This window comes from Ylistrum balloti, unplaced genomic scaffold (assembly GCF_031769215.1).
Source record: "Ylistrum balloti isolate Yb309-2 unplaced genomic scaffold, AGI_CSIRO_Ybal_v1 Utg370082, whole genome shotgun sequence".
Classification (NCBI taxonomy): Eukaryota; Metazoa; Mollusca; class Bivalvia; order Pectinida; family Pectinidae; genus Ylistrum; species Ylistrum balloti.
Genome location: NW_026782118.1, coordinates 80,028 through 107,668, shown reverse-complemented (window position 1 = coordinate 107,668; position 27,641 = coordinate 80,028). Strand labels below are relative to the sequence as shown.

The 27,641-nt window shown below is 35.3% G+C and overlaps 1 protein-coding gene across 1 annotated transcript; it reads right to left on the bottom strand.

The window, feature by feature from the left end:
• Nucleotides 1–27,196, bottom strand: LOC132549869 (cationic amino acid transporter 2-like). Its single transcript, XM_060213836.1, has 7 exons — nucleotides 27,079–27,196; nucleotides 20,407–20,526; nucleotides 18,094–18,289; nucleotides 13,585–13,699; nucleotides 13,084–13,221; nucleotides 2,321–3,485; nucleotides 1–104 (listed from the first exon to the last, which is right to left on the bottom strand). The coding sequence occupies exons 1-7, from the start codon at nucleotides 27,194–27,196 to the stop codon at nucleotides 1–3; spliced, it is 1,956 nt and encodes a 651-aa protein (XP_060069819.1).
• Between the last annotated feature and the right edge of the window lie 445 nt (nucleotides 27,197–27,641).

Below are 27,641 nucleotides of genomic sequence, written 5' to 3'. Positions count from 1 at the left end.
TTAATTTTCATCTTGTTCTCCTATTGCATATAACACCACTTCTTGTTCGTCAACGTTGCTTTCCGCGCTGGAGTGAATTCCATGAACAAAGTACAGAAGCAAACCTGAAATATATAAATATATATATATATATATCAACCACACTGTATATATAAATTAATTATCTTATTTATTTAATTATTGGGCTGCTGCACCTCCCTGTCTCGATTTTGACTTTTCTTTTGATCTCTTTAGATTTTCCTTAGTCGCTTCCTAGGCTTCAAATTTAGGCCCTCAACGTCCCTGGCGAATCCTTGGACGAAATAGCAGTATGATGCAGTTTAATTCATCGTTTGGCTCTACTGCATTTAATTCCAAATTATCAAAAGGTGCAATTCTCTTGTTTGTCTTTTGTACAATCTTCTCGGGCTAATGAAACCAGTTGTTATGATTACACGTATTTGATGAATATCGAAATGGTGTATATATACATATCCACCTAAACAGCTGTGCAGTATATATTGCGCTGCTTATTCTGATCAGTAAATGCGTATCAATTAACCATTTTGATATAGCTGTAGTAACAAACGCAATTCTCATATACAAGTGTCTCCTGAGTATCTGTTCACTGTTAGACGACCATTTTGGAATACATGAGTCGCCGATACATTTACGATTTTCATTTCAGATATTGCGGAATAAATGCAAAACCACAGCAATTACCACATGTCAGACCTAACAAATTTTAACTATTTCCTACATTACTAAGATTAGATTCAATTATAAGTTGTAAGCTGTGATATTCATTTATGGATTTATTTCGGGGAGGGTAATTTCCCTTTTCCGAAGTTAGGAAAAAAATGATCACTAATGTCTTGGATTTATTTCTTTTTAAAATATCCCCCCCATTTTGCAACGATCGCAAATGATCGAAAATGCGGTCAGTGCAATATGTGTATCAGACAGATAAAAATTATACGTCCATAACAATGCTTTAATGGAAGGTGTAATACACAAGTCATTTGATATTTAAAATGTTATGTGATGCCAAATAACACGTTAATGCTAATAACACACATTGACGATACTTGTACTTGATATAATGATAATCTTCACGTGGTGTAATATTTTTTTTACATGTTTAACGATTATACCAAACGCTTGACGTAAAAGGAATGTGTTTTTAACAGAAAACATGATATGGACTATTGTTGTCTTTATGACACTTTTTAAAAAAGTTTTTCTCAACTTTATTTCATGCTCAAAAATAAAACCCTCGAAGAAAGCCTTACATCAACTAGTAACGATAATGAGTAACAGCCTGCGCATTCCAAAGCAGATCGAATTAACGTCAGTTTTAAGTTGCGACTTGTGATATGTGACTTGTGATATGTGCAATTAAGCTGTCTTTCAAGCAGTTATTGATCGTGGTTTTATGACGTTAGGCAGTTGAAGAGATATGTTACGAGTACTTCTAGACATACGTAAGCCTGTTGTCTTAGCTGCAGCGGTAACTCGACCTAAATAGGAAATCAATATGATGACCGTTAAAAATAAATGTACTCGCACTAATGTACATGTCATTGAAATTCATATGAAAGAGACTGAATAATGAGATATCAGACATGCCCAAAATAGCCCATTGTGTCTCAGCTGAATGAAGAACAAAAGGAAAACGACATGTAACCCTTTTGTTAAATTAGTTAAAATATGTGTATATTCAATCTAAACTCACCTGCAAATGTTATTAAAACATTAAAGCTACTATGGTCCGTAAGCGGGACGGAACTAAATATGTTTAGTTCAATCATAAAATAATCAAAAATGTGATGTGTGTACATTCTTCCAAAATGTTTTTACAACCTTTCATAGGTTTGGACTCGTAACAAACTGGTACATGACCCACGGTTACATACAGTTGTTACTTTACTGTACTTTGGAGAGACTGCTAATGGCTATTCAAATGATGTTTTACATTTGATGGAATTGCAAAATATTTAAAAGCTGTTTGATGATAACACTGAGGTCACCAATATTTTTGCATACAATTATTTGCAAAATGTGTGGATTTATAATTGCTCATAACATTAATTTATCAAAAAAATTAAATAAATCGTCTTTAATATTCCTTTCCGTATTGGGCTTGTGTCCCTCTAGACCCCCTTTACAAATGACTGGTCGCAACTAGGACGATTTATCCCATACTAAAGAAGAAAATCCAAGTCGTTCAAAGCAAAGACGACTGTAAGAGTTTACATACAATGCTATTCCTATGTGGATCAGTGGTATCTGGATAAACGAAAATGGAATGTAACGATTAAAACTGACTTGTTTTACTTACCTACAAGTAACCATAGGGAAAACCGCAGCCACACGGTATAAGATAATGACGTCATCATGAAAATATTCAGCAGTAAGGATGTCAATGGCACAAAAGGAACATAAGGAGCACGATATATCAGTCGGGTCTGATTTTGTGGCTGTTTGGTTATTAATATTGTCGTTGTAACCAAGGATACCGCACAACAAAGTATTACAACTAAAGCCCACCACGACACGTTTGTGACGTAACATCCGGCAAGCTTGACAAACAAGGCTAGCACTAGACACGAGACTATATACACAACAAGAGCTATGGAAGCTGTACGTAACGTTCTACTTGTAGGTTCTAGTGGAATGTCATTGGGAACTTGAAATAGACTGCTGATACTTCCGGAAGATGTTGTCTTGACAACGCTGTCCATTTTCTGATACGTCATACCTCTTTGCACACCACTAGTGAGTGGCTGAGATTCCGTTCCATCACACATGTTTTGGTGCGAACGACTTTTAAGCCTAGGTGGTATATCTGTGGAATAACTTCCGGAACTGTATGGTAAATCATAAACAAATTCTGTACATTGCATATACCGACTATCGTCCATTGAATCATACTCCTGGTACAAGCCGATATGGGTTGGCTGATACCGCTGACACAACACACACAGAGACACCATCGAGAATGATAAAAGGGTTCCGATAGCCATCATTTCGATCAGAACTTCTAGACAGAAACACATAGCAAACGCTGCCGACACAATTCCTCCAAACACCACACCAAAACACGATATGCCCGATTTATTTTTACAAACAGGATTATGGCCAAGGCATTTGGATATAACTTTGTCGTTTGACATTGCATATAATATTCTAGGAACGGCAAATATACATCCGAGTGTAGACGCAATCAATCCACATATTCCTCCTATCCCAATCACGTATTTCGATCCGTCAATGTTCCTTGCCTCAAAAGCTAATGGTAGAGCAACTTCGTCCGTGAGTTTGCTCCATGGGTAGGCCAGAGTTAGGGCGCAAGTTACGCCAAAGTAAGTGGCGAAACAGACTGCCATTGTGGTAAATATGGCGCTGACCGTGACCTTCAGAGGTTCCTTTGTGTCTTCTGTACTGCTTGCCACCACTTCGACACCCGAAAAGGCCACGAAAAGCGTACCAGCACCACTAACAACCTGGAATAGAAATGTCACATTGAAGCACTTTAATATGCTAGAAACACTTATTTTTCACGATCACAGCATGCTTCCAAAACAATATGAGAGCGATTGAACTCGAAAAATAAGTGTGGCGTCGTAATCATGACAGTAGAGATAGCTAGGCCGATGGTGCATCTTTTAATGATGTTATATACCCAATTGCAGAATTATACATACACCATATAGATACATGTATTGTCAAATGTAGTTAGAAAAAGTAAATGTATATGCTAGTACAAATTGCACTCTTTTCACATCAAACTCATTTTTCTAAACAATTTATCAGACAAATCACAATGTACTGGAGCAGTCAGATATAGAAAGGCTAAATAATCAAAACGCAGTTTTGCTCAAATTAGACCGTGCACGCGCAGATGCCAACACAGGAAAAACTTGTTTCTGTAAGTTTTGTTATCGATGCTTTAGTGAGCCGCTGTTCTGTGCCGTTGTCTGTTTGTAAAGCACGAGATCAGTTACTCTTCTTGTCTCGATAGTGTCATATAGACATGAATAAATTCAATTTAAAAAATAACCTTACGTGTTAGCGTCACCGCGCCAGATATATGGCAGAAATTGAGTGTCCTCACGGCAGTAACAACGTATCTTTCTCCCGAGTTAATGTTTGTGTTGTTTATTTTTAGAATATTAGATCCTGCTTTATCAGGATAGTAAATTCGCAGGTGGAAGTTTTTTGCTGGCGTAAATGAATAACATATTACACAGCTGTAAGAGCATTTCTTAATGTGTAGTGACATCGTCTTTTATAGACTCCCTTTGATGTATAGGTACATGTCGGCGTATTTATCGTTAGTTCTTCAGATATTTATGACATTTAAATTCCCCAGTTATATTTTGTTTTAGTGTTTTCCTTCCTTGAAAATAACCTGGGATTTAAAGAAAGACAATTCAGTTATTTAACCTGTCCTTTTAATCACTTACCAGGCAAGTGGTAGCAGGTTGGATGAACAATTATAAAATGGATCGTTAGATGAACTATTGTGTGGTAATAGCATTTGTGATAGCTAGATAGTGGTAATAATGGGTAAACGGTAAATGCATGTGTAGATAATGTGAGACATCATGTTAATGATAACTTAGCCTTATCATATGACCAACATACTCTAACTCATGGGTTAACCTGCTTAGTTGATAACTTGGCTAACATTGTCTGATAATCAAGTTAAATGTGTTTAGATTGTCTACAAATCAAGTTAGTTGTGGCTACACATTGAGATATCCAAGTACGCGATATCTTAATTATGATGTAACCAGATTTGTTATTGTGGTTAGACACTAGGATAACGAGGATACATGTAAATGACAGTTATGGATGATGATGGTTTAATAACTTTCTAATGTGAATAGATGTTGCTTTTTCTTTTATGTTTATCATGTAAAATCTTTATAAAATCAAAAAGTACGTGTGGATGTATTAACGAGTCTCGAATATTTCTGTATTTCCTGTCAGAAAATTGCTTTGAAGTTTTAACGAAGTAGAAAAGGGATCAACATGTTTCCTGTAATCTAAAGACTAATGGAAATGATTCTTTTCAAATTAATCTTCTTATTAAGATTTGGATCGAGTTGAACGTCAGGTTAGTGACGTTGTGTCACACCATAAAAATCATAATTAAGATTTTGATCGATTTCGATCGATGCATCCAGAAACGTTTTGCTCTTGTTTCACTTGAACGCATCAACGGAACTACCCCTGTCATCCGTTCCTTGGAGTAACTAGAATTACATTATTATGTCTTCTAATGGACTGTGTTACAGCTGACAAAAAATCACGAACCAATACTAATTCCCCGATGGCATATTACATTAAAGGTAATGTTCCTTTCTAACTAACACCGTTTCCCATTTAAACATGTTTCGGTTCTTTTTCATCATTGAAGTGTTTGGTATGATGCATGAATACAATTTGCATCTTTATTTGTAAATGCTACAAGGGAATACCTGTTTGGATTTATCAAACTTCAATGATTGATAAGTGTTTGCTTTTCCTTTTTATTATATATCATGTTGTTATCACACAGCACACAACAAACATTCTTGTGCAAATCGTGTATCGTCCGCACATCGTGCATACTTTATCCGCACACACGCACGATACACTATCTAGCGCACAACTGCGATAGGATCGCACATTACAATATTACAGATGGAAAATTAAACGGAAAACTCGTGTAGTTATGACTGAATAACGACATGCGGCCTAATAAATGTTGATCAGTGATTATGATTTGCTTTCAATATGACAGTTGTCGAAACACAACCGGACACTGCCATAACAAGTCACGCGAGGGTATGGTTTTATATTTTTAAATTGATATGAAACTTCCTTTTTGACGATACAAGATTGCTGACACAAAAAGATACATCTAGTTGATGAATATACAATGTACACTTAGGAAACCCTTTGATTTTATATATCATTAAACGTATCGAAAGGTTATTTTTCTCCTTTTGTTGGAACAATGTGTAGCAAAAACAAAATGTTGAGTTGAAATAATCATGTCGTATTCACACTTCTTGTAATATTTTTCATAATCTCTTCAGTATAATATTTGCTTAACGTTATTATCTTTTGTTTAAATGTAGTTCCATTTTTATTAAGATCTGGGCACATGGGAATATCAGGCAATGAAGAAGCAGATCGTGCCGCACAGGAATCTTTATCGCTACCACCTATTGTTTTAAACTTTATTTTACTGATTTAGCTGCTCAGTGGCAGGAGGAATGGAATCAATAAACTCCGTAAAACCTATCATCGGTGAATGGTCTCCTTGCTAAAGAGACAACCACCGATACGAAGTTGTCCATGCTCGTCTTCGGATAGGCCATACATACTTTACACATTCTTATGTGTTAAAGGAGAAGACAATCCACGATCCAGGATAATTCAGGATGTGATAAACCATTCACCGTAAAACATTTTTTAGTTGACTGCATTAACCTTCTGTCAACTCGAGAACTTTTTATCATAACGTTACAAGTCTTAAGACCCTTTTTGAAACTGTTGAGATTGATAAAATTCTACATAACCTGAAAGATGTTGGTCTATATAATATACTATGACTTACCATTTTAATCTTTTGTGATAATATAACCATTTAAGATTTTTAGCATTTGTCTTTTACCTTTTGTAGTTTGTTTGATGTTTTTTTTTTCTTTTTGGATCACAGTGTGTTTCAGCGGTTGATAGCCCTATTGACCTTTCATGTGTTGACGGGCCGTTAAGACTAATAATAATAAAAGCTTAGTTTTATTTTCGATGCACCATATCTGTACAGCCTCCACTTTATTTTTTTTACTTTGGACTCGGTTTTACTTTGATCGCATACAATAGTCCTTGGACATGATGATGTCATTGGGATTTTAGTGAAAAAATTGTCACAGCTTTTGAAAGCGTTCTTGTAGCAACGATATTCTGTGTCTTTATTTGCATATATTCGAATACGGAATCGCTAGTTAATTTAAATTATATTTCCATATGGAATCAGAACACTTGTACCGTTGTTATGCTTATATTGCATTGACGCGTAAATGTCACGGTCATATCACTATCTGTTATTACTGGTTTGGGTTGAACTGGTTTGGTCTTATATCTAATGTCCTTTCAACACCTTTGGTCTTAGGTGTAATATTCGACAGGAAATTATCGTTCCTTTCACACATAAAATACCTTAAAGCCAAATATCTTAAGGCACTGAATATTCTAAAGTTTGTGTCCCACACTGATTGGGGAGCTGATAGAAAAGTTTTGCTAAGACTCTATAGAGCCCTTATTAGACCAAAATTGGACTTTGGTTCCATCGTGCATGGATCTGCTAGACTTTCATATTTAAAATTATTGGAATCTGTTCATTACCAAGGTCTCAGGCTCGCTCTCGGAGCTTTAAATACCACACCTACAGCAAGCCTCTCTGTAGAGGCTAAAGAATCATTACTATATAGCCGTCGAAATAAAATGGCTTTGTAATACACCATTCAGCTAAGGTCAAATCCTTCAAATCCTGCTTTTTCCCTGTATTTGACCTAAAATACAAAACCTTGTTTCAAGGCAAACCAAAAACTATTCCATCATTTGGTAATCGAATTTCTGCTCTTTTACAAAACACAAATATTGATGTTAATCCAATTCCAGTCATTTGGAACGATAGAAATTCCACTCTGGCTTATGAATTCATCAGAAGTTGACTTTTCACTTAATGAATCATACACAGACAGTTACACTTTTCGTTCATCCTTCTCGAAATCGCAGTTAAAATATGAAACATTTTTACATTCATATACTCATGGTTCAAAAGATAATAAGGTTGCTGCGGCCATGGTTACACAAGATGAAACTTATGGTGCCGGCTACCGAACAACGCCTCAATATTCTCGGCAGGAGCGAGAGCTATCTACCTCGCTCTTAAATATACTCAAAGAAACAAAGTGCTGAGAGTTGTCCATTCAGACTCTCTTTCTGTACTGCACAGTCTTAGCAATAGAAATATCTAAAATATTTTCATTCGTAATACCTTAATGCTATATCATGAACTTGCTTTTAACTTTCATTTTGCTTTTTGCTGGGTTCCTTGGCACATGATAATACCAGGCAATGAAAAAACAGATCGTGCCGCAACGGAAGTTTTATCGCTACCACCTACTGATTTTAAACCATTTATTAAACAAATTTCAAAAGCTCAGTGGCAAGAGGATTGGAATACCTATATCAAACAAATTGCACTCCGTTAAACCTGTTATCGGTGAATGGTCAGAGAGACAACCACCATGACTAAGTTGTCCTTGCCCGTCTTCGGATGGGTCATAAATACCTTACACATTCATATATGTTGAAAGGCGAAAATAATCCTTGGTGAATAGGATGTGATGAGCCATTCACCCTTAAACATTTTTATTGGACTGCATTAACCTTCTTTCTACTCGAGATTATTTTGATCCTAACATTAAATGTCTAAAATCCCTTTTTCAAACTTTTGAGATTTGTTAAATTCTACATTTCCTGAAAGATGTTGTTCTATATAATAGACAATGACGTAGCATTTTAATCTTTTGTGTATACATACCGATTAAAGAATTTTAACATTTGTCTTTTACCTTTTGGCTTGTTTAATGTTTCCTTTTAGATCGTTGTGTCTTTTACCGTTTGATGGCCCTAATGACCTTTTATGTGTTGACATGCCGTTAAGAATGTAATAATAATGATGATAATAATGATATAAATAATAATAACCTTTGGTCATATTTGGATATTGATAATGCTACCACTCTAAGGTACAGTATACTACCGTAGGCCTTGATCAAGACAGCCCACCAGGTCACGTTATACTGACAACGGATGAACCTGTCGTTACACTAACATTATGCTGAACGTTAAGCACTACGTCTTTGTGGAAAGAGTCTTCATCACAGGGGAAAATACTCAACTCATTTCTAAACATGTGAAGGGAGATAATAGGGAGGATAAGGATCTTTGGAAAAAAAGAAAAAAAAATACAGATTCCAAGTTAAGTCGTCTTTAACGGTGAAGAAATGGTGCTGTTGGTACATTTCTTACGCCTGCGACTCTGGCAACTGCATGACTTCGACACACTGCGATGTGTTCATATCAGCCTCCTGTGATAGTGAAGAAACGAAGCCAACTTTATTAAGTGCTACTTCACTTAAGTATACTACCGAATGCTGTCATCTTCTCAACATGCGAACCAGTCTTTCTGAATGTTAAGCAGAGAAGTAACCACTATTTTTGCAGCCTTGGGTATATCCATTATTGTATTATGACGATGTTAGCATGGTTTTCATCAGGATTGGTCGTTTTTACTATGGCATTTTTGGATTTTGTCATTGTAATCAGGGATTTTATGGGATTATTTTATGTCATTGTTATCAAGTGTTTATGTCGTTGCTTATCTGGCTACTTTCTGATAAAATCGTTTTTACTATTGATTTTTATAGAATTTTGTCGCTGTTACTACGCCATTTGAAGGACTATGGCGTTGTGATTTAGGCTTTTAAAGGATGGTTTTGTTACGATTGATTTAACAGCATGGTGTCTTTTTACCATAGATTTTATAGGATTGTGTTGTTATTACGGATTTCATTGGACGAAATTGTTGTTTCTTTAGCTACTATTGGACGGTGTTGACTTTTATTTTATAGTTATGGATTTTATAGGATATCGGGCTGCTTTGTCAGTACTGACGTCTTTTGTTGGATTTTGTTGTAGTTACGATGGTTTTGATTAAATTTTGTCGTTTCAGATCTCCCAAGAACAAAATAACTGCGTCGTTGTAATTGATATCAGTTTGTTTATCAGCTTACCATTCTAGTTAAGTGTCATTTACCACTAAAGAAAGAAGTTTTTGTTTAACATATACTTGTGCTAATACTCTCAGGCCTGTGTCCCGCCTTACTCCACTGCTCTGGGGTCAATGCAACTCTGATTTATCATTATAAATAGCCCTTAGTGATTACTTAATCATCATTAAAATAGCATTACACTTGTCAACTCTTTTAAATGTCGTAGCACATGGCACATAAACCTTGGGTTTGTTTCAATAAATTGTCACTAATTACACATCCACATGCGTCACCGCTATTACACTCAATGGAACCCCTCCCCTAAATCCTAAATAAGTTAGCCGAATATACCAGAAAATTGCATTGATTTGGTTGTGCTATCGTAACCCGTGTTGCTGACCTACTATTTGTCTTGTTCGCCAGTTTCAAGTAACGGTTGGAGTGCACCTTCAACAAAGTCTAGTGGACAACTTCTATTTTGAATTGATCTATTTCAATTTCTTTAATTAACAGCAAATGTTAGCTCGATCAAGTTTATTGCCAGGATGTAGTGGAGGTTAGGGACATTTCTATAGCTGTTTTCATCATCAAACAGTCCACCGTGGCGCCATTCATTGTAGGATTTGACAGAGATCGACAACTCTTTTCATTATTGTAGGTTGGTCAGCATTGTCAGCTAGCATCAAGAGACATAAAGCTGTACCACCACTATTGAATGCACACGCATAATACCGACTCATTGGGTTTATTTGTACTTAAAATCCAGCGCAGTTTGAAAGCGGATCTCATCCAAGATCGAACATTTGAAAATTTCATTAATCAAACAATACCATCAAGCATGCCTAATGCATGATTTCTTTATTTGGAATATTACTGTATCTAATTAAACAACAAAATAAAATATATCTTTTAAGGTTTATAGAGTAGCTATTTATCGCGAATATAGCTTGGGACGTGTCGGTCATTTGACAACAGATATATTGTAAGGAATGCAGTTAATACTTTAAATTCTGACTGGAAAGTGATGGGATCTATTAGAATAATTTAAGAGCGAAATTGAGCGTCATTGCATTCACTTCTCGATTTTAAACTGCTTTCAATTAGTTAAAGCACATCCAAGAGGAAATGAGATTTATTTCGTTATGGGAAAATCTATATAATATTGGTCCATGTACAACTCTGACAGTACAGAACCAGATTTGTCAACAATGGTTGCAAGAAAGGCATTCGCTCAGGTGCATATTGTGTAATTCTTCTGTGCCTGAAGAAATTCAAAATTCAATAAAACAATTTTAGGACTTACCAATTCTAGCGCTGCATATAAATATATAACCCTCGATATATGTTAAAATCAGGTCTCGAGACCGCTTATCGCTTTTAGGGCTCTTAAATAAAATAAAATTCAATAACATATGATAAATTGTTTTAATCTGAGTTAATTGTTGGATTAAACAGTTTTATTTCACAACCTGGATGATCAGAGAGACAATATTGCGTGCTTGGCAGAATATCCATAATAAATATACATTAAGGGGATAGTAGCATATTTCTTGAAAATCACGTGTTTCTTACGAGCTCAATTTACTTTCAAACATACGTTAAACCCGACAAACTTTGGAATTACTCGACGTTTAAGTATTATAATTACTGCCCTCATAGTTTTGTTAACATAGATGGATTCTGTAACTTTTTTTGACGTAAGCGTGACAGTTTATCAAAATGTATTTTACTACACAAGTGTCACAACAATGCTTTAACACAAAGTATTACATCAATATATAGACATAATTAAAAAGAAGAATAGAATAAGATTACCACTTAAATATGCATCAGTTATTTTTGACGCTCCGAACCTCTCGTTAAATATCGTCGTTGTATACAATAATATGCAATGGCCAAGAAAGACTAGATACAAGTACAATACGTGTCATCATACTTATTTATAATTTGGAAGTATTTGAAATCTCTTGGTAAGTTCTATTCAAGACATAAGCGGTTTTAGTGTATTTCTTGAAGTTTTAGTCCCCTTGTAAACTTGAACAAAGCTGTTAACAGACACGTAATATATATAACTATATAAGAAGATCATGCATATTTATTTATTTATTAAGCGGAAGACTTGACAACTGTTACATTACATTAAGCCCGGGCCCGGAAAACCCTTCCGGAGTTTCGTCGGGTTTCCCTTTCTCTCCATGATAACATGATTTTCATTAGTTCTATCAATTTGTCTTTTCATTATTTTCGTTAGTTTCATTGAACTTTCATTAGTGCGTTTCGTTAGTTCTACAGAATAAAACGTGTCTGGCATCAATCAGATAAACCAGTCTTTGCGATCGAATGGAAGATCGATCAATCCTGATTTAAATGAAGTCATTGTGAGAGACGGCGTAGGTAGAATAACCAGCCGCACCTCATTGCCTTTGGTGCTGTACATCCGTACTTGCCCCTACCGCATTGTCGTCGGTATGGGGATAATTTGCATAAAAATTACCATTCATATCACGATTTATTCTCGGTTCTATCGAAAATATCGTAAATTAGATTTATCTTTCTCAGCTGTTTTTTTGAAAAGGTACGTAATCTATTAGTCATTGATTTAGATATAATTGCAGAAAGAAAACGATATATTATTATAATACATCGCTGATTGCGCAAGCTTGATTATACTTGATTATAGTGTTGTATCAAAGAGTCTGCGATGATTTTGAGAGCTAGTTATTCCATCGTAAACCAGTGACTCTGTAGTAGGAAATTATCGAAGAGTTATATTTGTCGTCGCTTAAAATTAAGCTTTGTTGTAATTTATTGATTCGACTATATAACTGTAGCAACACCTAATTTGTCCCTACCTAGTCTGTAATACATAAGAGATCACAAGATGTCGGTTTCTTTCTGATGCAATTGGCTTCATCGATTTCAGTTTCGAAATTAAGGACACGAAAGTTAGTTTATGATTTTCAAGGACTAAAGAGATTGAAACTTAATTAGTTATTTATAAGATGTTGACTCTACAATATGTGATTTGGTATACTTATTATATAAATGTTAAAACTGTATGATTGACCCCTATTAAACCATATCAAGTGCACATAATGGTGAAGTATGTATTTCAACGTAGATAATGAATTATCATGTGACGTTAATGGTTTATATAAGATACAGTTACCATGATATACTATTTGTATATTGCTGTGCTGGGGAATATTGGAAACACTGGTCCTTCTCAAACACATGCAGGACAATGATAACATTTACTTACCCCTGTAAAGCCATAGGGAAAGAAACCCGGCGGGTCCGTCCAGTTCTCGTGTCGAACGTGGAAAAAGCCAACACACATCAAACATAGGATCACGAGTCCGTTGATAAAGGTAAATATACAGCTTATTACTGCAGAAACCTGCACATCAAACAGATAAAATACTCTGAATAAGCATGAAGTACCACGCAATTGTTAAAACCCACAGCAACATTTTTAAATATCTTGATTCTAGTAACTAAAATAATATTCGATCTTACTGTTCAGTACTTCAGTACAATGGTTTAACACGAAAAACTCATTTCTCTCTTCTTATGAAAGTTTTTTTTCTCTATTTCTTACTTTCCCTCCAGTATGAGTTTATTCGGGTTGCTTCAATCATATCAATGAAACCATCATGTTAACTGTTACAAGAAACGGAAATGCTGTTGTGAAACGAGGCTGTTTATGTTATGGCGTATTCTAATATGTCTATCCAATTAGCAGAAATATGAATGTGTTTACCTTGACATCAAGAATGACAATACCCAAGGCAACAATTACGAGAGCACAAGCGACAATATCTGGGCTGTCTGACGCACCGGGACCTAACGACCAGTGAAGCTGTTCTTCGAAGTATCTATAGAGACAGACAAAAATGGAGTAATTAATAACTTTCCAATAACAATTTCTGAAACACATAATCGGAGCGAAAATCAATTTTTAGAAATTTCATAGAAATGATGTTCATACACATATATTTACATTTGCGCTGTCACCCCATAAATAATGCATGACAGAAAAAATGTCATTCGCCTAACCGAGAAATAATACAAAAATTAAATGTTTTCAAAATGCTAAAAAAAGAAAGTGTATGAAGTTACAGAAAAAAGTTTTTCTGTCTTTATTTATAAGAACAACAAAATATCGTCACGTCTGTCTTTGGCCTGAACATAGATCGTGACGGACAAAGCAGACAAGCCAATAACAGAAAACGGTACTTTGAGGATCCCTCACACCTGTCTTGGTTTAGAATGGACTCGGTGAGGGTGAAATAATTTCAGATGATGATATATTGTTGGGCAATTAACACAAACGTTGGAATTCTGACAAATAACGAGTTCATGGATGTAGCTTTGACTTCAGATCGCAGTTGACACACACGTTCAAACAGGTTACAGCCGGCTGGCGGAGCCGTATCATAGCAGTATCAACCGTGCCATTGAACAGTGTGAATGAAACTGATGATCGGGGATTATTTTTAACGTTTTTATTACAAATATGTTTATCTGTTATTGTACCCAATAAGAAAGTACAAACTATCCAAAAGAAACAATTAAAAAAACTATAAATCTAAATTTTCTCAACCGGTCTATATTTTTTTTATTGTTGACAAACACCAAATGACATCAAGCTTGTTATTGCTGAAAGCTTTATTTTTCTGTACTGCTTGTCGCTTGCTTAGAATTTCTAAGTGAAAAAAGTGATATAACATTATAGATTAAACTTTTTGTAAAACGTTCATGGTGTTATGAAAGTTCAGTGCAGCAGCTGTTACATCTATATTGGCCATGAAGCCTTGCGTAATGCTAAATGTACGTGTAACCGCTGAACTTCCATAGCAACATGGAAGTTAAAAGAACTTACTTATAATCTAAGGGATAATTGTAAATCTTTATGTCTTTTTTGTCATCAAACTTGCTGTCCGCGAGGTTTGTCGAAACCCACATACCGCGTTTCAATTTATTCGAATAGGGGCGCGGGTCATAATATACACGTGCGTTATGTCCTTTCAAATAATCATATGTATTGACATTCCGAAAAAGTATTGATATCGGATCAAGTGTAACCCTCAACCCCAATTTTAGATTTTGACATTTCTTTCCAATCAATTTAGATGTTCCTCAATCGCCACAAAATCAAGTTTAAAAAGAATACACTGGTACTTATGTGATAGCACGAAATAATTCAAGTGGAATTGATTCGGCTGCGAATAAAGACAATAGAATATGGAAATGCGACAGTGTAATCAGCGTACTTGACATTTAATTCAGTATGAACTTCCATGATTGTAGAAGTTGTCTCGAATTATGTCTTGATTCCCTGTTGCTGCGTTTGATTCAGATTATGTGAAGGAAACAACGTTAAGATACTTGTATACGGAAAAGCTCGGGATAGATCAATGGCAGAGTAACACCAGACAAAACCCCAATTGTTTTCAATTATTAAAGGTCTTAGCTGTGAATCCATCGTAAGTCAAATTATCACGTTTCTTGTATCTTAAATCACCGGAAAAAGAATTATTACCGTCTACATTGTTACAACGGGCGGCAGTTTCCATCATCACAGTCTTGTCTGTTCGGAATAACATGACTCTAGTTTCCAACGGATGTAATTTCCTTCTTGCATATTTGTAAAGCTGTTCTAATAGCAATAAGAAAATGGATTTTTCTATAGGTTTTGTGCCATCATTTGATGTACATATGATATAGAGATACATATATACACCTGACAATCTTTTAGATATAACTTATGCATTTTTTGCATGATGTGACTAGTACACCTCTCCATCTAAGTATTATTTCTTTCGATCGGATTGGATTTTCCATTTACCCTCTGTAGTTTTATATTTAGACCTCTAACACTGTCAACGAATCAGCTGTGTTGAAGCCTCTTTGTTTGGCTTAACTGTATCTAAATTTGCTTTTAAATGTGCATTTTTAAATATCTTGTGTAAAGAGCTGTTTTTTTTCATTTATGTGTCTTAAGAACAGTATCAGACCATTTGTTCTTTGTTTTTTAATTTTAAATGTTTGGTAAACATGCGCATTTTCATGATTCATCTCTCGAATATGCGTATTTCAATTATAATTAAAACAATGTTGAAACTACGTTCTTTGTCTTGAAACACGCTTATTTAAATAATTAATTTTATAAATTCCAATTAAACAAATTTTCCTTGCAACATGTGACAATTACATTAAGAAATGAATTATTCTGATTGAATTGTATATAAGGAAATGGCAAAAGAAAATTGATGAACGATGAATTATTCGTCGTATATTATTACTGAGAGACAAAACTGAGTGAAACTCTTGATTTTAAAATGCAATTTGAGATAATTTATCTAACAAAGCACTTTATTTTGATGATGTACATTGCAAAAATTTCGGAAAATGTTCGGTTAATTCAATCGATTTCAAGAAATGTTAATTTATAGAGGGTAATTGAAAACGATCAAATGATACGTTGATGCATTTTTTTCGATGCAAGTTTCAGACCACTGATCAAATGTAATATTTATGACTTTATCGGGAATTCGATGCCTTCTTTAACAAACAATCCATTTCATTAACATGATTGCTGCGTTCATCGCCACATGAGCGACCTTGGTCATTTTGTGTGCGAATGTTTCCATGTTATGGCCCCTGGCTAAACGTACCTCACTGAACCACATACAAGAAGCCGTTTCATGCCAACTAGTGCAATTAGACTACAGAGACAGATCCTTTTCTCACCTTCCCGACAAACAAACTGCCACGTACCTCGGATTTCCATTTGAATTTACGTATACCACGGACTGAAGTATGACTGCCTCTGTATATCATTCATTTGTACAGTTTTGATTGACTGATTAGAAATATGTAATGTAAAATGCATTCGTATTTACGAGTTCAAAAATGCAAACCAAAACTGAGTTTTTTTTTCAGATATGAAATTTAAGTTTTTATTTGACGATAATTTTCAATTAAACCTTAAAAGACTTTGTGTTTTTATTGGGAAACCAGACTAACAAAGTTATCATTCGAATCATGACGTCAACCACGCTGTTATTTATTTTACACACATTTCTACAAAAAGTCACATATCAAGTTCCCTTTAAAGCTTTTAAGCAAAACTATAAATAACATAGTATTTAAAAACTTAGGTTTCATACATCGTTAATGACCTGTATTCAGATTCGCGATTGACATAAGTTGGATTTCACAGAAAATTTCGTCCCTTGCGTGAACCACAAAGTTGTGGATAACCTTTGATCATGTGTTATAGGTCCAGAGACAAATTTGTCAGTCTTGTCGTTACAAACGCTGACACAACACGTTTTGATGTGCCTATTGGGATTTGCTGGAATGGACACCAATAACGATACGCATGTTACACAAAGGTTAAACAGTTATGTGTAATTTGACGTTCGTGGTTAATCTTTGGGTCTTCTATGGCTTATGTGACATTGTCACGCATATCATTCCGCGGATTGTGACGTCGAAGCGATCATGCGTTTCAAGAGATGAATGTTAGGTAATTTCATATAGAAGAATCCCATGGCACTGTAACACAGACCACTAACAATGTCTTTCTTCTTCGTGTAAACCTTTCTTTAGTTCATAGTTCACCCTTATTACATCATATGTGAAGAGTCGCTTTCATTTTCATTTTTAGGTTAGTTCGCCAGATACTTTACATTATAAGATGCCGACGTCTGTTTTAATGAAATGAAAATACAATGATATGACGATTACTTACATGTACATTGCAATACCCAATTATTTTTGAGACTCAGATATTTGAGTCCTGAACTCATGAGATTCACCCAAATTTTAAGGACCACCTATATATCTTAGTATAGTAAAATGTGTTCCGGACTCGCCTGAAAAGATCCTACAAAAATACTGATATTTACAAAAGGAGTTACTATGTTACTAGCTTCTATAATAATTTTGTTGTGTGTGATTTATTTGCGATTGTAATTCATATTAAAAAAAAAAGTTCCAATTTTGTTTCTAACGCAGAAGCCAACATTTATGTCCTTACATTTCCATTCAAGTCCGCGGTCAAACTTAACATTCGGGTTTCCCGACTTTAAACGAGCACCTCTTCTGTAAGCCAATAGCATGGTCGATAACATCATATATGGCTTTATGATGAGATTTTGAACATTTCACTAAAATAATCAGGACCATATTTCAATGCCGTGTTAATGTATCGTAATAAGTAAATAAGTCCATATACCTATTAATTCGTGTTTTTGCCTACCTATCGACCGTCCCGTTCATCAGTACGTTTAAGTATTGGCTCCACGCCTTGGCCGCTGCTGCTGCTCCTATGATGTGCTCTAGTACCATTGTCCATCCTACAGTGAAGGCACACAATTCTCCGAGCACGGCGTAGGTATATAGGTAAGACCCGCCTGCACGTGGAAGACGCATGGCGAACTCGGCATAACATATGGCTGAAATGTTTAAAGAAGCAAAAAATGTTTATATTTTCAAAGATGTCTATGATACGATATATATACTCTTTTTTCAAATATGAAATGATTTCCGCCATTTTGGAGTACATTGGAAAGGTTGTTTTCCATATCGTTTTTTAACATATCCCTTTTTATTTTTATTTATTTTTTTTCTGATGCGATTTAAAATATGGTTTTCAATACTTCCTTCATTGAAAATCACATCGAATGCCAGACATATTTATCTGCTCGCTGGATAAACCTCTCTCGAATATTCGACAATTAACATGTTAGATATGTACACAGTACAATGCAGTTCATCGAATTCCAGTTCTAAGCACCGCGTTGCATTCTTTTTTCTCTTTTGATGAGAAATGCATATGTAAATGTATATGTTAGGTAACTTTTCGCTGGCCGATTATTACGGCATCACAACCGAAGGATAAGTACAGGTTTTTACATTATCTGCAGTGGCACCAAATTATTTTCTGTCGTTATTGCCCCTCCCTCTCCATTCCTTCGCTGCGTTTACTGAATTGACTTAAGACACCATATTGCGACCATATATATCTACAGCAGTTGTATTGCTCTTTGAGCCATGGCTCTCCCGCTGATTTATATAGAAACTTTTTTTCAGTTTGCATTTTGTATATCTTATCCACTACAATATGGTAAACTTGGTCCGCAAGACATAATGTTTAGAAGCAGATTGGTAGGTTCCGGGCGATGGATGATGAGATCTCTAGCGTCTATACTTTTAATCGAATGTTAACAGCACACACATTAACTCGTTATATTGTATAATACTGAAACTTTCCTAAAATATCCTTTGTTTTTATTTGCGAAGAAGAACTATATAAGTTGTAGTTCTGACCTGATGTAGTTTCCCTCAGCAAAATCCAATATTTCCTGAATGAGAGAATGTTTCGTTCCTCAAAAAAATGTTACAACAATATAGAATATTTGAGTAATTCAAAACGAATAAATCTATGTCTCTGATACAACAAAATACACGAGTGTATAGTCAGGAAAATGATTACACCTCAGCTTCATCACCAAAAGCTAAGACTTCCGATATTTCAATTAAACAAATGGCTCACACATTAACAGCATTACAAACGGTAGTGTTTCAGCTGAATGAATCCATTTGTACATATGATGCCTGATTTATGTCCTATGAAGCTGTTTATGAAGAAAATCTCGTATTATTGGACAATAAAATACACATTAATAGTTTTAATCGCGGTATTATTGTATGATGATAACATGACCATTACTCATAAAACAATTATTGACAAACCGAAGCAAACTGAAGCGGCAGTGTCAAATACAATCTGTATATGAACACTATTGAAGTGAACGAAAGTTCTCTCATATCATAAAATATTAGGCTTTTATTCACGTTTTCACCTTAAACGTTTTGAAGCTTTACATGTGGGAGTTTTCTCGTCATTTAATTTGCTCGATGTTTTACCCATTTGTGCGCCTACTGTGGCTTCAATAATATTGTTGTATACAAGGCTAATGTCGGCAATAAAGCAGAAAACGCTAACTTTCCCAGAACATATGGTCTTATTCTCCTTGTAATTTGGCAGAAGTAGGCATTTAAATCTTTCTTTCGTTCCTATTTTTACGTAGATTAATTTGATTTCGTATTATAATTATGTTGACATGTTGGTATTTTTATGTTATTTCTGTTTTGATGAGCTTATACCTTGAGTGATATAATAGAATAGAGAAAGATGGCAATATAATAAAAATGATCCTGTACCTGCATCTCCTTTGATACGTTGTGCTATTTAAGGACGAACACTTCGTGTTCGTTTTATGCAAAAGCAATAATTACTTTTCATATAGACCATTCTGTGGTCGTGGCTGACAGGCAGTACACTTATTTCCGTGTAGTTCGACACGTTATAACATGGTATAGTTTAATATTGCTTACAATCAACAAAGTTTTTAAAACTTTGATTAACAAACTTTTTCTTTTGTGTATTCTTAAATAAATAGACAAGCTTATCACAGAATCGTAGCAATGACGTCGCTGCTTATTTTGCGTGGGGTATATAATTGATATGGTTGAATCACGTAGGACTGGACTTAAGACGTATCATTACCTGATAACAGAGCTGCTACACCAGAAAACAAGACGGACAGCACAGTAGAAGGACCAGTCTGATGCTTAACCACGTGGGTGATGATCACATAAACACCAATGCCTAGAGATCCACCAACACCTTCAACCAATAAGAATGTACCGGATTAAAATGGTAGCGTCATCAGTCAATTAAGTGCGTTTACGAACGACACTTTTCTTCAACCACATTATTATATTTGTTGTATCTTTGTTTTAATCTTTGGCCGAATAAAAATTCATTTTGGTTGCCATGTGCAGACGAAAAACACAGATGGCTAGCTCAGTGTCTAAATTTAAATAAAATTTTGAAGTCGTTCAGTCAATGCATTGAATGCACAAATACATAAGCATTTATGTTAATGTATATCGATATCAGGCTCCATGTTATACAAATCAATTTGTATTTTGTATATCTATTCAGATTAATTATGGGTAACAAAAATTACACCTCTTTTCATGTCTTACTCGATTTACTTAGTATTGATTTACACCACCTTTCTGAAATGTTTATTGTGTACACGTTGGAGTAAGTGCAAATCTCCATAGACTAGCAATTTATCAAATCCTTAGTCATAAAACGCTTTGTCAAAATCGATCAATAACCGAAGTAACAGTGCAACAGCTAAAATGAAGATTCTGCGAAAACAGCTTTCTTATGGAAAGGTAAAAAACTTTTGTTATATGATAAAAGCGTTCCTGATTCCACATGAGCTTGTTGAAACTCGTTCAGAAATGAGTATATTGGTTCAACGTGACCTCGTTAAAAGGAGTATTTCTCGTCTGGTTTAATCAATGCAGTATGGAACATATGATATCATGAACGCAAAGTTGATCAGGTAATTAATTCTTGACCATTTTTTCATTCCAACTTTTACGTTTCGTGGCATGAGAATATTTCATAAAAAAAATGAAAAAAAAAAAAAAAAAAAATGATAATCGCAATTCTTATTGGATACGTCAAATCACACGATGTTGTCACTAAGCAATCGCATTTTGGAGCGGCGAGACGAAATGGACCCAGACAATCAGTTGGCAAGAGACGAAAACGTGAATTTATGGAATGGAATAAACCAATTACCTCTAGCTTTACATGTTTTTTCCCGTTGATTTATCAAGGAATACCTTGCTACCAAATATAATACTGAAACAGTAAGCGGTTTACATATATAACAGTTGCTCGGATGACGAAAGAAATGAATGAGGATTAACATTCGGCAATAACTATTGATCAGAAGTTTATTCATTAATCACAGACAATTCTTACATGACAATATATCCTAGAGGGATATTAACACAAACCATTGTTTAGTCTTCGTTTGTTCTTAAAGTTCGATACATCCCCTTTTTACTTTTTTCACTCTTTATTATTTGAGATATAAAAAAATCCTTTCCAAATAAGGAAATAATATTTTTGATATTTGATTGTTTGTCAGCATATTTCTGATCAGGCCCAACATCAAGGACATAATCTAGAGCCTACAAGATAAAGCGATTACAAAGGTACATGTCAAAATTCAAGATTGGCGCCTGGCAACAGTTGTCCTTATCTATTTCGACAATCAAACTTATCGATCAATAGGAACATCTATATGCAAATGTGAAAGATTCTCCCTGTACTTCTCGAAGGTAAGTGATGAAAAGAATGGTTTACAGACGGACAGACTCGTTCAAGTGTGTTTGGGTCTTGTATTCCCCGTTTATTCCGTACTTAGCGTGCGTGTGGATTGCATTAAATGGGTTTGTTTTTACAGAAATCTCTTGTAAGCAACGAAGTGTAGTTGAAATTTCTTGTATACCTAAAAGTTTATCATTAAACCTACAAGTTGAATGAACGAAAGTGCACGCCACTAGTTGTGTCCGGTCGTATGGCGAGACGGACGGCAGCCATGAAGAGCCCACCATCATAAGTTGAATAAAATATAAACGATGAGGAACAAAATATTGAATCGTTAACAGGAGAAATCCTGAATTTATCATTATCATTATAATGGCCCGTCAAAAGGTCACTAGGGCTTTCAACCGGTAGAAGCCACAGCGAGCCGAAAACATAAAACGAAGGAAAAGGTAAAATGCAAATGCTAAAAATCTATAGGGTTATCTAAATGGTTATTATCACAAAAGATTAAACTGGGAAGCCATACTCTAAAATGGTAAGTCATATTCTTTAATATAGACCAACATCTTTCAAATGACCTTGAATTCTATAAATCTCAACAGTTTCAAAAAGGGTCTTTAGACTTGTAACATTACAATAAAAAAAGACAAGGTCTATGCAGTCCAATGAAATGTTTAACTTTGAATGGCGCATCATATCCCATGCACCGAGGGTTATCTTCGCCTTTCAACATATATTAATGTGTAAGGTATGTATGGCCTATCTGAAAACGGGCAAGGACAAGTTCGTCGCGATGGTTGGCTTTGTAGCATGGATACTATTCACCGATGATAGGTTTTACGCAATGAAATTTACATCGGTATATTGATTCCATTCCTACTGCCACTGAGATGTTAAAAATTGTTTGATAAATGGTTTAATATCAGTAAAATGAAGTTTAAAAACAACAGGTGGTAGCGATAAAGCTGCCATTGCAGCGCGATCTGCTGTTTCATTGCCTCGTATACCCATGTGCCCAGGAAATTCATGATATAGTGTTAATGTATTATGAATGAAATGTGTGAAACGAATTGAATAAGTAGCCACTCCTCCTAGTTAAAACAATGTAGAGCAGGCTTCAATTCAAGGAGGCTTACTCAAACATTGCATTCTGCCATAAACACATTCACTTGACATATGACCAAACATTACAAACATGGTGAGGCCTTACGTGACAATAGGGTGAATTTGTAATGGTATGCCAACTGAGTGTCCGTATTATGTGATCGAGCGGATTGTCTTACCGGGGACCTTCGGCAGTGTACTTCAGTATGATAGCACTACAAAGAAGGCTTCAGTTAAGACTATCACAAGGAGACTTACTTCAGCATTGCATCCTGCCATAAACATATGCACTTGACATATGCCCTAACCTTACAAACATAATGAGGCGTTACATGACAATAGGGTGATTAATAATATGAAACTATGTGTTAAAACAACACGAATAAATTGGTGAACAAACTAATGAAGCGGAATTAAGCGAAAAAAATAATAGTATGTAGAACAAACGACGTTGAAGCTCTAAAGCAAACAGTCTTCATTTTTTGTGGAATAGCCCTCATCTGTCAACATGAGAGACCTTTCTTGACAATCATAGAAACATGTTATCGTTAAGCCCCTGGGAGTTGTGCTGACAGGATGTGTTACCAGACAGTGATAAATATCCGCTATATATATTACTTCGACAAACACATAATAGACCGAAAACAAACATCTAAAACTAATTACAAGCATCTCTGCAATTCGGTCGTTTAATTAAATTACCCAAGGGAGCAAAATCTAAATTTGATTATTGTGAATTTCAAATTACAACAATCGTGCGGCATGGCACATGTAATTACATTATCACTACCTAATTAGCTAACGTCACCCAGCACGTGCAGCAAAAGTCACATGATAATCACATGCAGTGTGGAATACCATCACTAAAACAATTACATGGACAGGTCTGTGTTGTATGAACATCAAATCGAGATCTAGACGTTGCTCCATTTGCAGGTATCAGCAGTTTCATTAACTTCATACATGAACTGCTGTCCTTTATGTGTTTGCCTTACGTCTCAGAGGAGACATGATTCCGATCATAACGTGTTCTCTTTCACGACCTTGACCTGCGCTAACGAGATATATGGGAAAATATAGCCACTCTTGCAATGTCATTTGTCGGTAAACCTGCCGAACATTGTTTTAAAATATCTACTACCCTTTACACAAAAGCCTTACTTTGAAACCTGTTGTCATAGACGCATTTCCAGCCATTCTGAAAATTGTGTTTCAGTTTGGTAAGTGTTATATATACCTAGTCCCTGGCCAGAGACGATTATCAAAAGACATATGTCGTGTTAGCAATGATTATGTTCATTTGTTATACTGACCGAGCTTTAGTCTTCGTTTTGTGCCTTCAGCTTACGGAAAACTCGTAACTCAATTAGTGCGGGACCTTTAGTGCGTTAGGAATAGTTGTTTCACATCCGCAAGACCATTAAGGTTACATTAAGTTAGTTTATCGTCTGTATATATCAGCTGACCTACAACTTAAAGTAGATTTTAAGGAGCCATTCTAGGCTCGTTCTTTGCAAGATTTATATTTTTTTTTTTTTGTCTAGAAATTTTGAGTATGACTTTCGATGGCGGGCATATTATCTTTTTAATAAAATTCGTGATCAAAAGCACTTTCGCGGGGTGTAATTATTCGATATTGTCATCCGAGTTTGGTTTTGTGTTATGTGCCAGGGCATTTATCGCGTAAAGTGTCCGTGATTATTTGATCATTGTAGGTCACCTGAGACTTTGTCTCATGGACCAATGTCAATGCAACTTTCAGAAACCTTTCTTTGACAAACGTAAAACAAATTTGTGAATAATTTGATAAGGGTAGGAGATCAAACTTAACCAATGTTTCTCTCAACATCCATGTATGGTTGCAACACAAAATCACAAAAGGAAGGAAGAGTATTGACATCCTTCATACAAATTGTAAATTTCATGGACCAAAGGTCTAACATTACCCCGAGAGGGAAAAGTTACTATAGTTAATATTGGAAATTTAATTCTTAATAATTACTTGTTCAATTACAATTGTAAATATTTCAAACATGGCTCTGGTTGTGTAAATGGGATGTCAGCGCAATGTTATGCACAAAATAATTCAGAGTGAGCCACTGGGGCTAAAGGGTGGAACCAAACAAGGTAGAATTGAACAAAATATTTTCAATACCCGGATGTGGTAGAATCAAATATTATTTGAATAAATGTAAGGGTCACTCAGTAGTTCAACGAAGTGTGAATTTCAGGATCGCAGTATTCCATGAGAGGTGAATATTTGATGTCGATTATATTTTGTTTAAAATCTGTTTCCTTTCAAATTTGATAAGAATAATAAGTATACGATAGTGAAGTGATGGTATGCATCCAATATTTGTTGATACCAGGGCTGATGATTTGAATTTCAAAATAAAACTTTATTAACACCTAGGTATGGTAGTATCAAATGCTTTATCGCAGCTATGAAATTCATGAACCGCGGGTACCCCTTTTTGTCGTGGGGAGTGTTTAGTTTATCAAGGTATATACAAGAAAATTTGCATTTGATTTCTAATAGAAATATGACAAACTCATTTGGAATTAGCATATTATATCGGTTGGTGGTATGCACATCCTGACCCAAAAGAGATCGGATTAACTCAAATTACAGATTTCAAAAATCTTCTCAAGATCCATTTATGGTAAAATTAAATACTCCACATTGAAGTATTTGTATTGCGTCACTAAGAGTATTCATTTAATGACATCGGGGACTCGGATCTCTTCCATGGCAGGGAGAAAAGTACCAATCGTTACGGGAAAAACTATTGTTCTGAGCGTAATTTCTATTAATTCAAACTTGGCCAGAAAGGTTAATATGAGATGACAGTGTTTGGATTAGTGACAGTTACTTTGGTATTTGACGTTTGTTTAAAAAACAAAAAAAGTATTTACAGAACACGCCGTTCACGTGCTAATGTTGACGAATAGTTAGAGTAATAATACAAGTCTGACCATAAACTGTAGAACACGTGACATGTTGATTTGATTGTTCACAACTTAATGCATTTTCACTTGACTTGCACTTTTGCAAGTTGTACGTTGTACCCGATATGTCAAACTGACAAAACTGTTGTTTTACTGTATATGTCGACCTCACCGCAAACACCACAAGTCGCTGTGTGGAACATTCCGGTCTCACGGCATTGTAGAATTGCATTATACGGTGCATGACTACATTACAATTAACAATGAATAAAGTTGCTGTGCGGGTCATTCCGACAAGCACAGCACTAACAAAACGTTGTATGGGTCACGACAACCTTATAATTAACATAACATCAACCCGTTGCACACCAAGTCGCTGTGCAGAATATACCAACTTCAACGCACTGTACAATTCGTGATACGGGACATGCCGACCTCACCATTCACAGTATATCAAGCGGTATATGCCAACATGGCCTTTTACACTACTAAAGTCGCTGCACGGGACATATTGAATTCACCATTAACACGGCACCAAATCGTTATTCGGGATATTAACACTATTGCCAGTTAGTGTATGGTAAATGTCAACCTGACGTCACCAATCGTTTGACGTTGTATCCAATGCATAAAATCGTTTAACCAACTTTTCTACAATTTTAATCTTTCGTGATAATACAAACTTTTTAAAATGTTTAGCATTTGTTGTTTGCCTTTTTTTATGTTGTTTCGTTTTTGGATCGCTGTATGTTTTTACCAGTTGATGGCCCTTACGACCTTTTTATGTGTTAACGAGCCATTAAGACTGTAATAACAGTAATAATAATATTCTACAATTCATAGTCTTGCTTCAGGACTGATCCATATGATATAAGAAAGGCAAGTTGGGCGAAAGTCACCAACCGTTTTACCCATGAAAGAAAATCTATTTTCGTAGTTTGTCATGGTAACTCTAAAACTAGATTTAAAGAATGCAATACTGACCTATTCCGACCAGATCAAAGATGTTGAGTCCCCTTTTGAGTTGGGAGTCCTTTAATGTCTTGTTATCAATTGTTTTCTTCCTTGCAATAGCACGACAAAACCGGCCTAGCGTCTCCATGTTACCTGTGAAGACAAAAACAGTATTTCTAGTTAATATTTAAAGTCTCGCTGTAGTTGAGATAATGCCACTCAGAAAAAAAGGAACAAATGTTCTTAAAACTACGGTATGCATAAATTGCATTTATACGAGATTTATGATGGTAAAGTGATGCATCGCTGCATTGAAAACATACGACATCTTGGATGTGTTTCGTTAGATTATGTATCCAGTTGTGAATTACCTCTATAGCCAATGTCATTATTGTCTTGTTTGGCAATTAACACAGTCTAGAAATGAAGTTTCAACGTATGATGACCATAGGCGGTTTATCAACTATGAAATCCTCATAGTGCCGAGTTAAACATACAGAACTTCAACGTGTTTTTTGGGAAATGCATATGCTATGTCGTCGTAATAAAAAGCGTATAAAATTATGAAATGATGTTGGTATGACTACGACCTT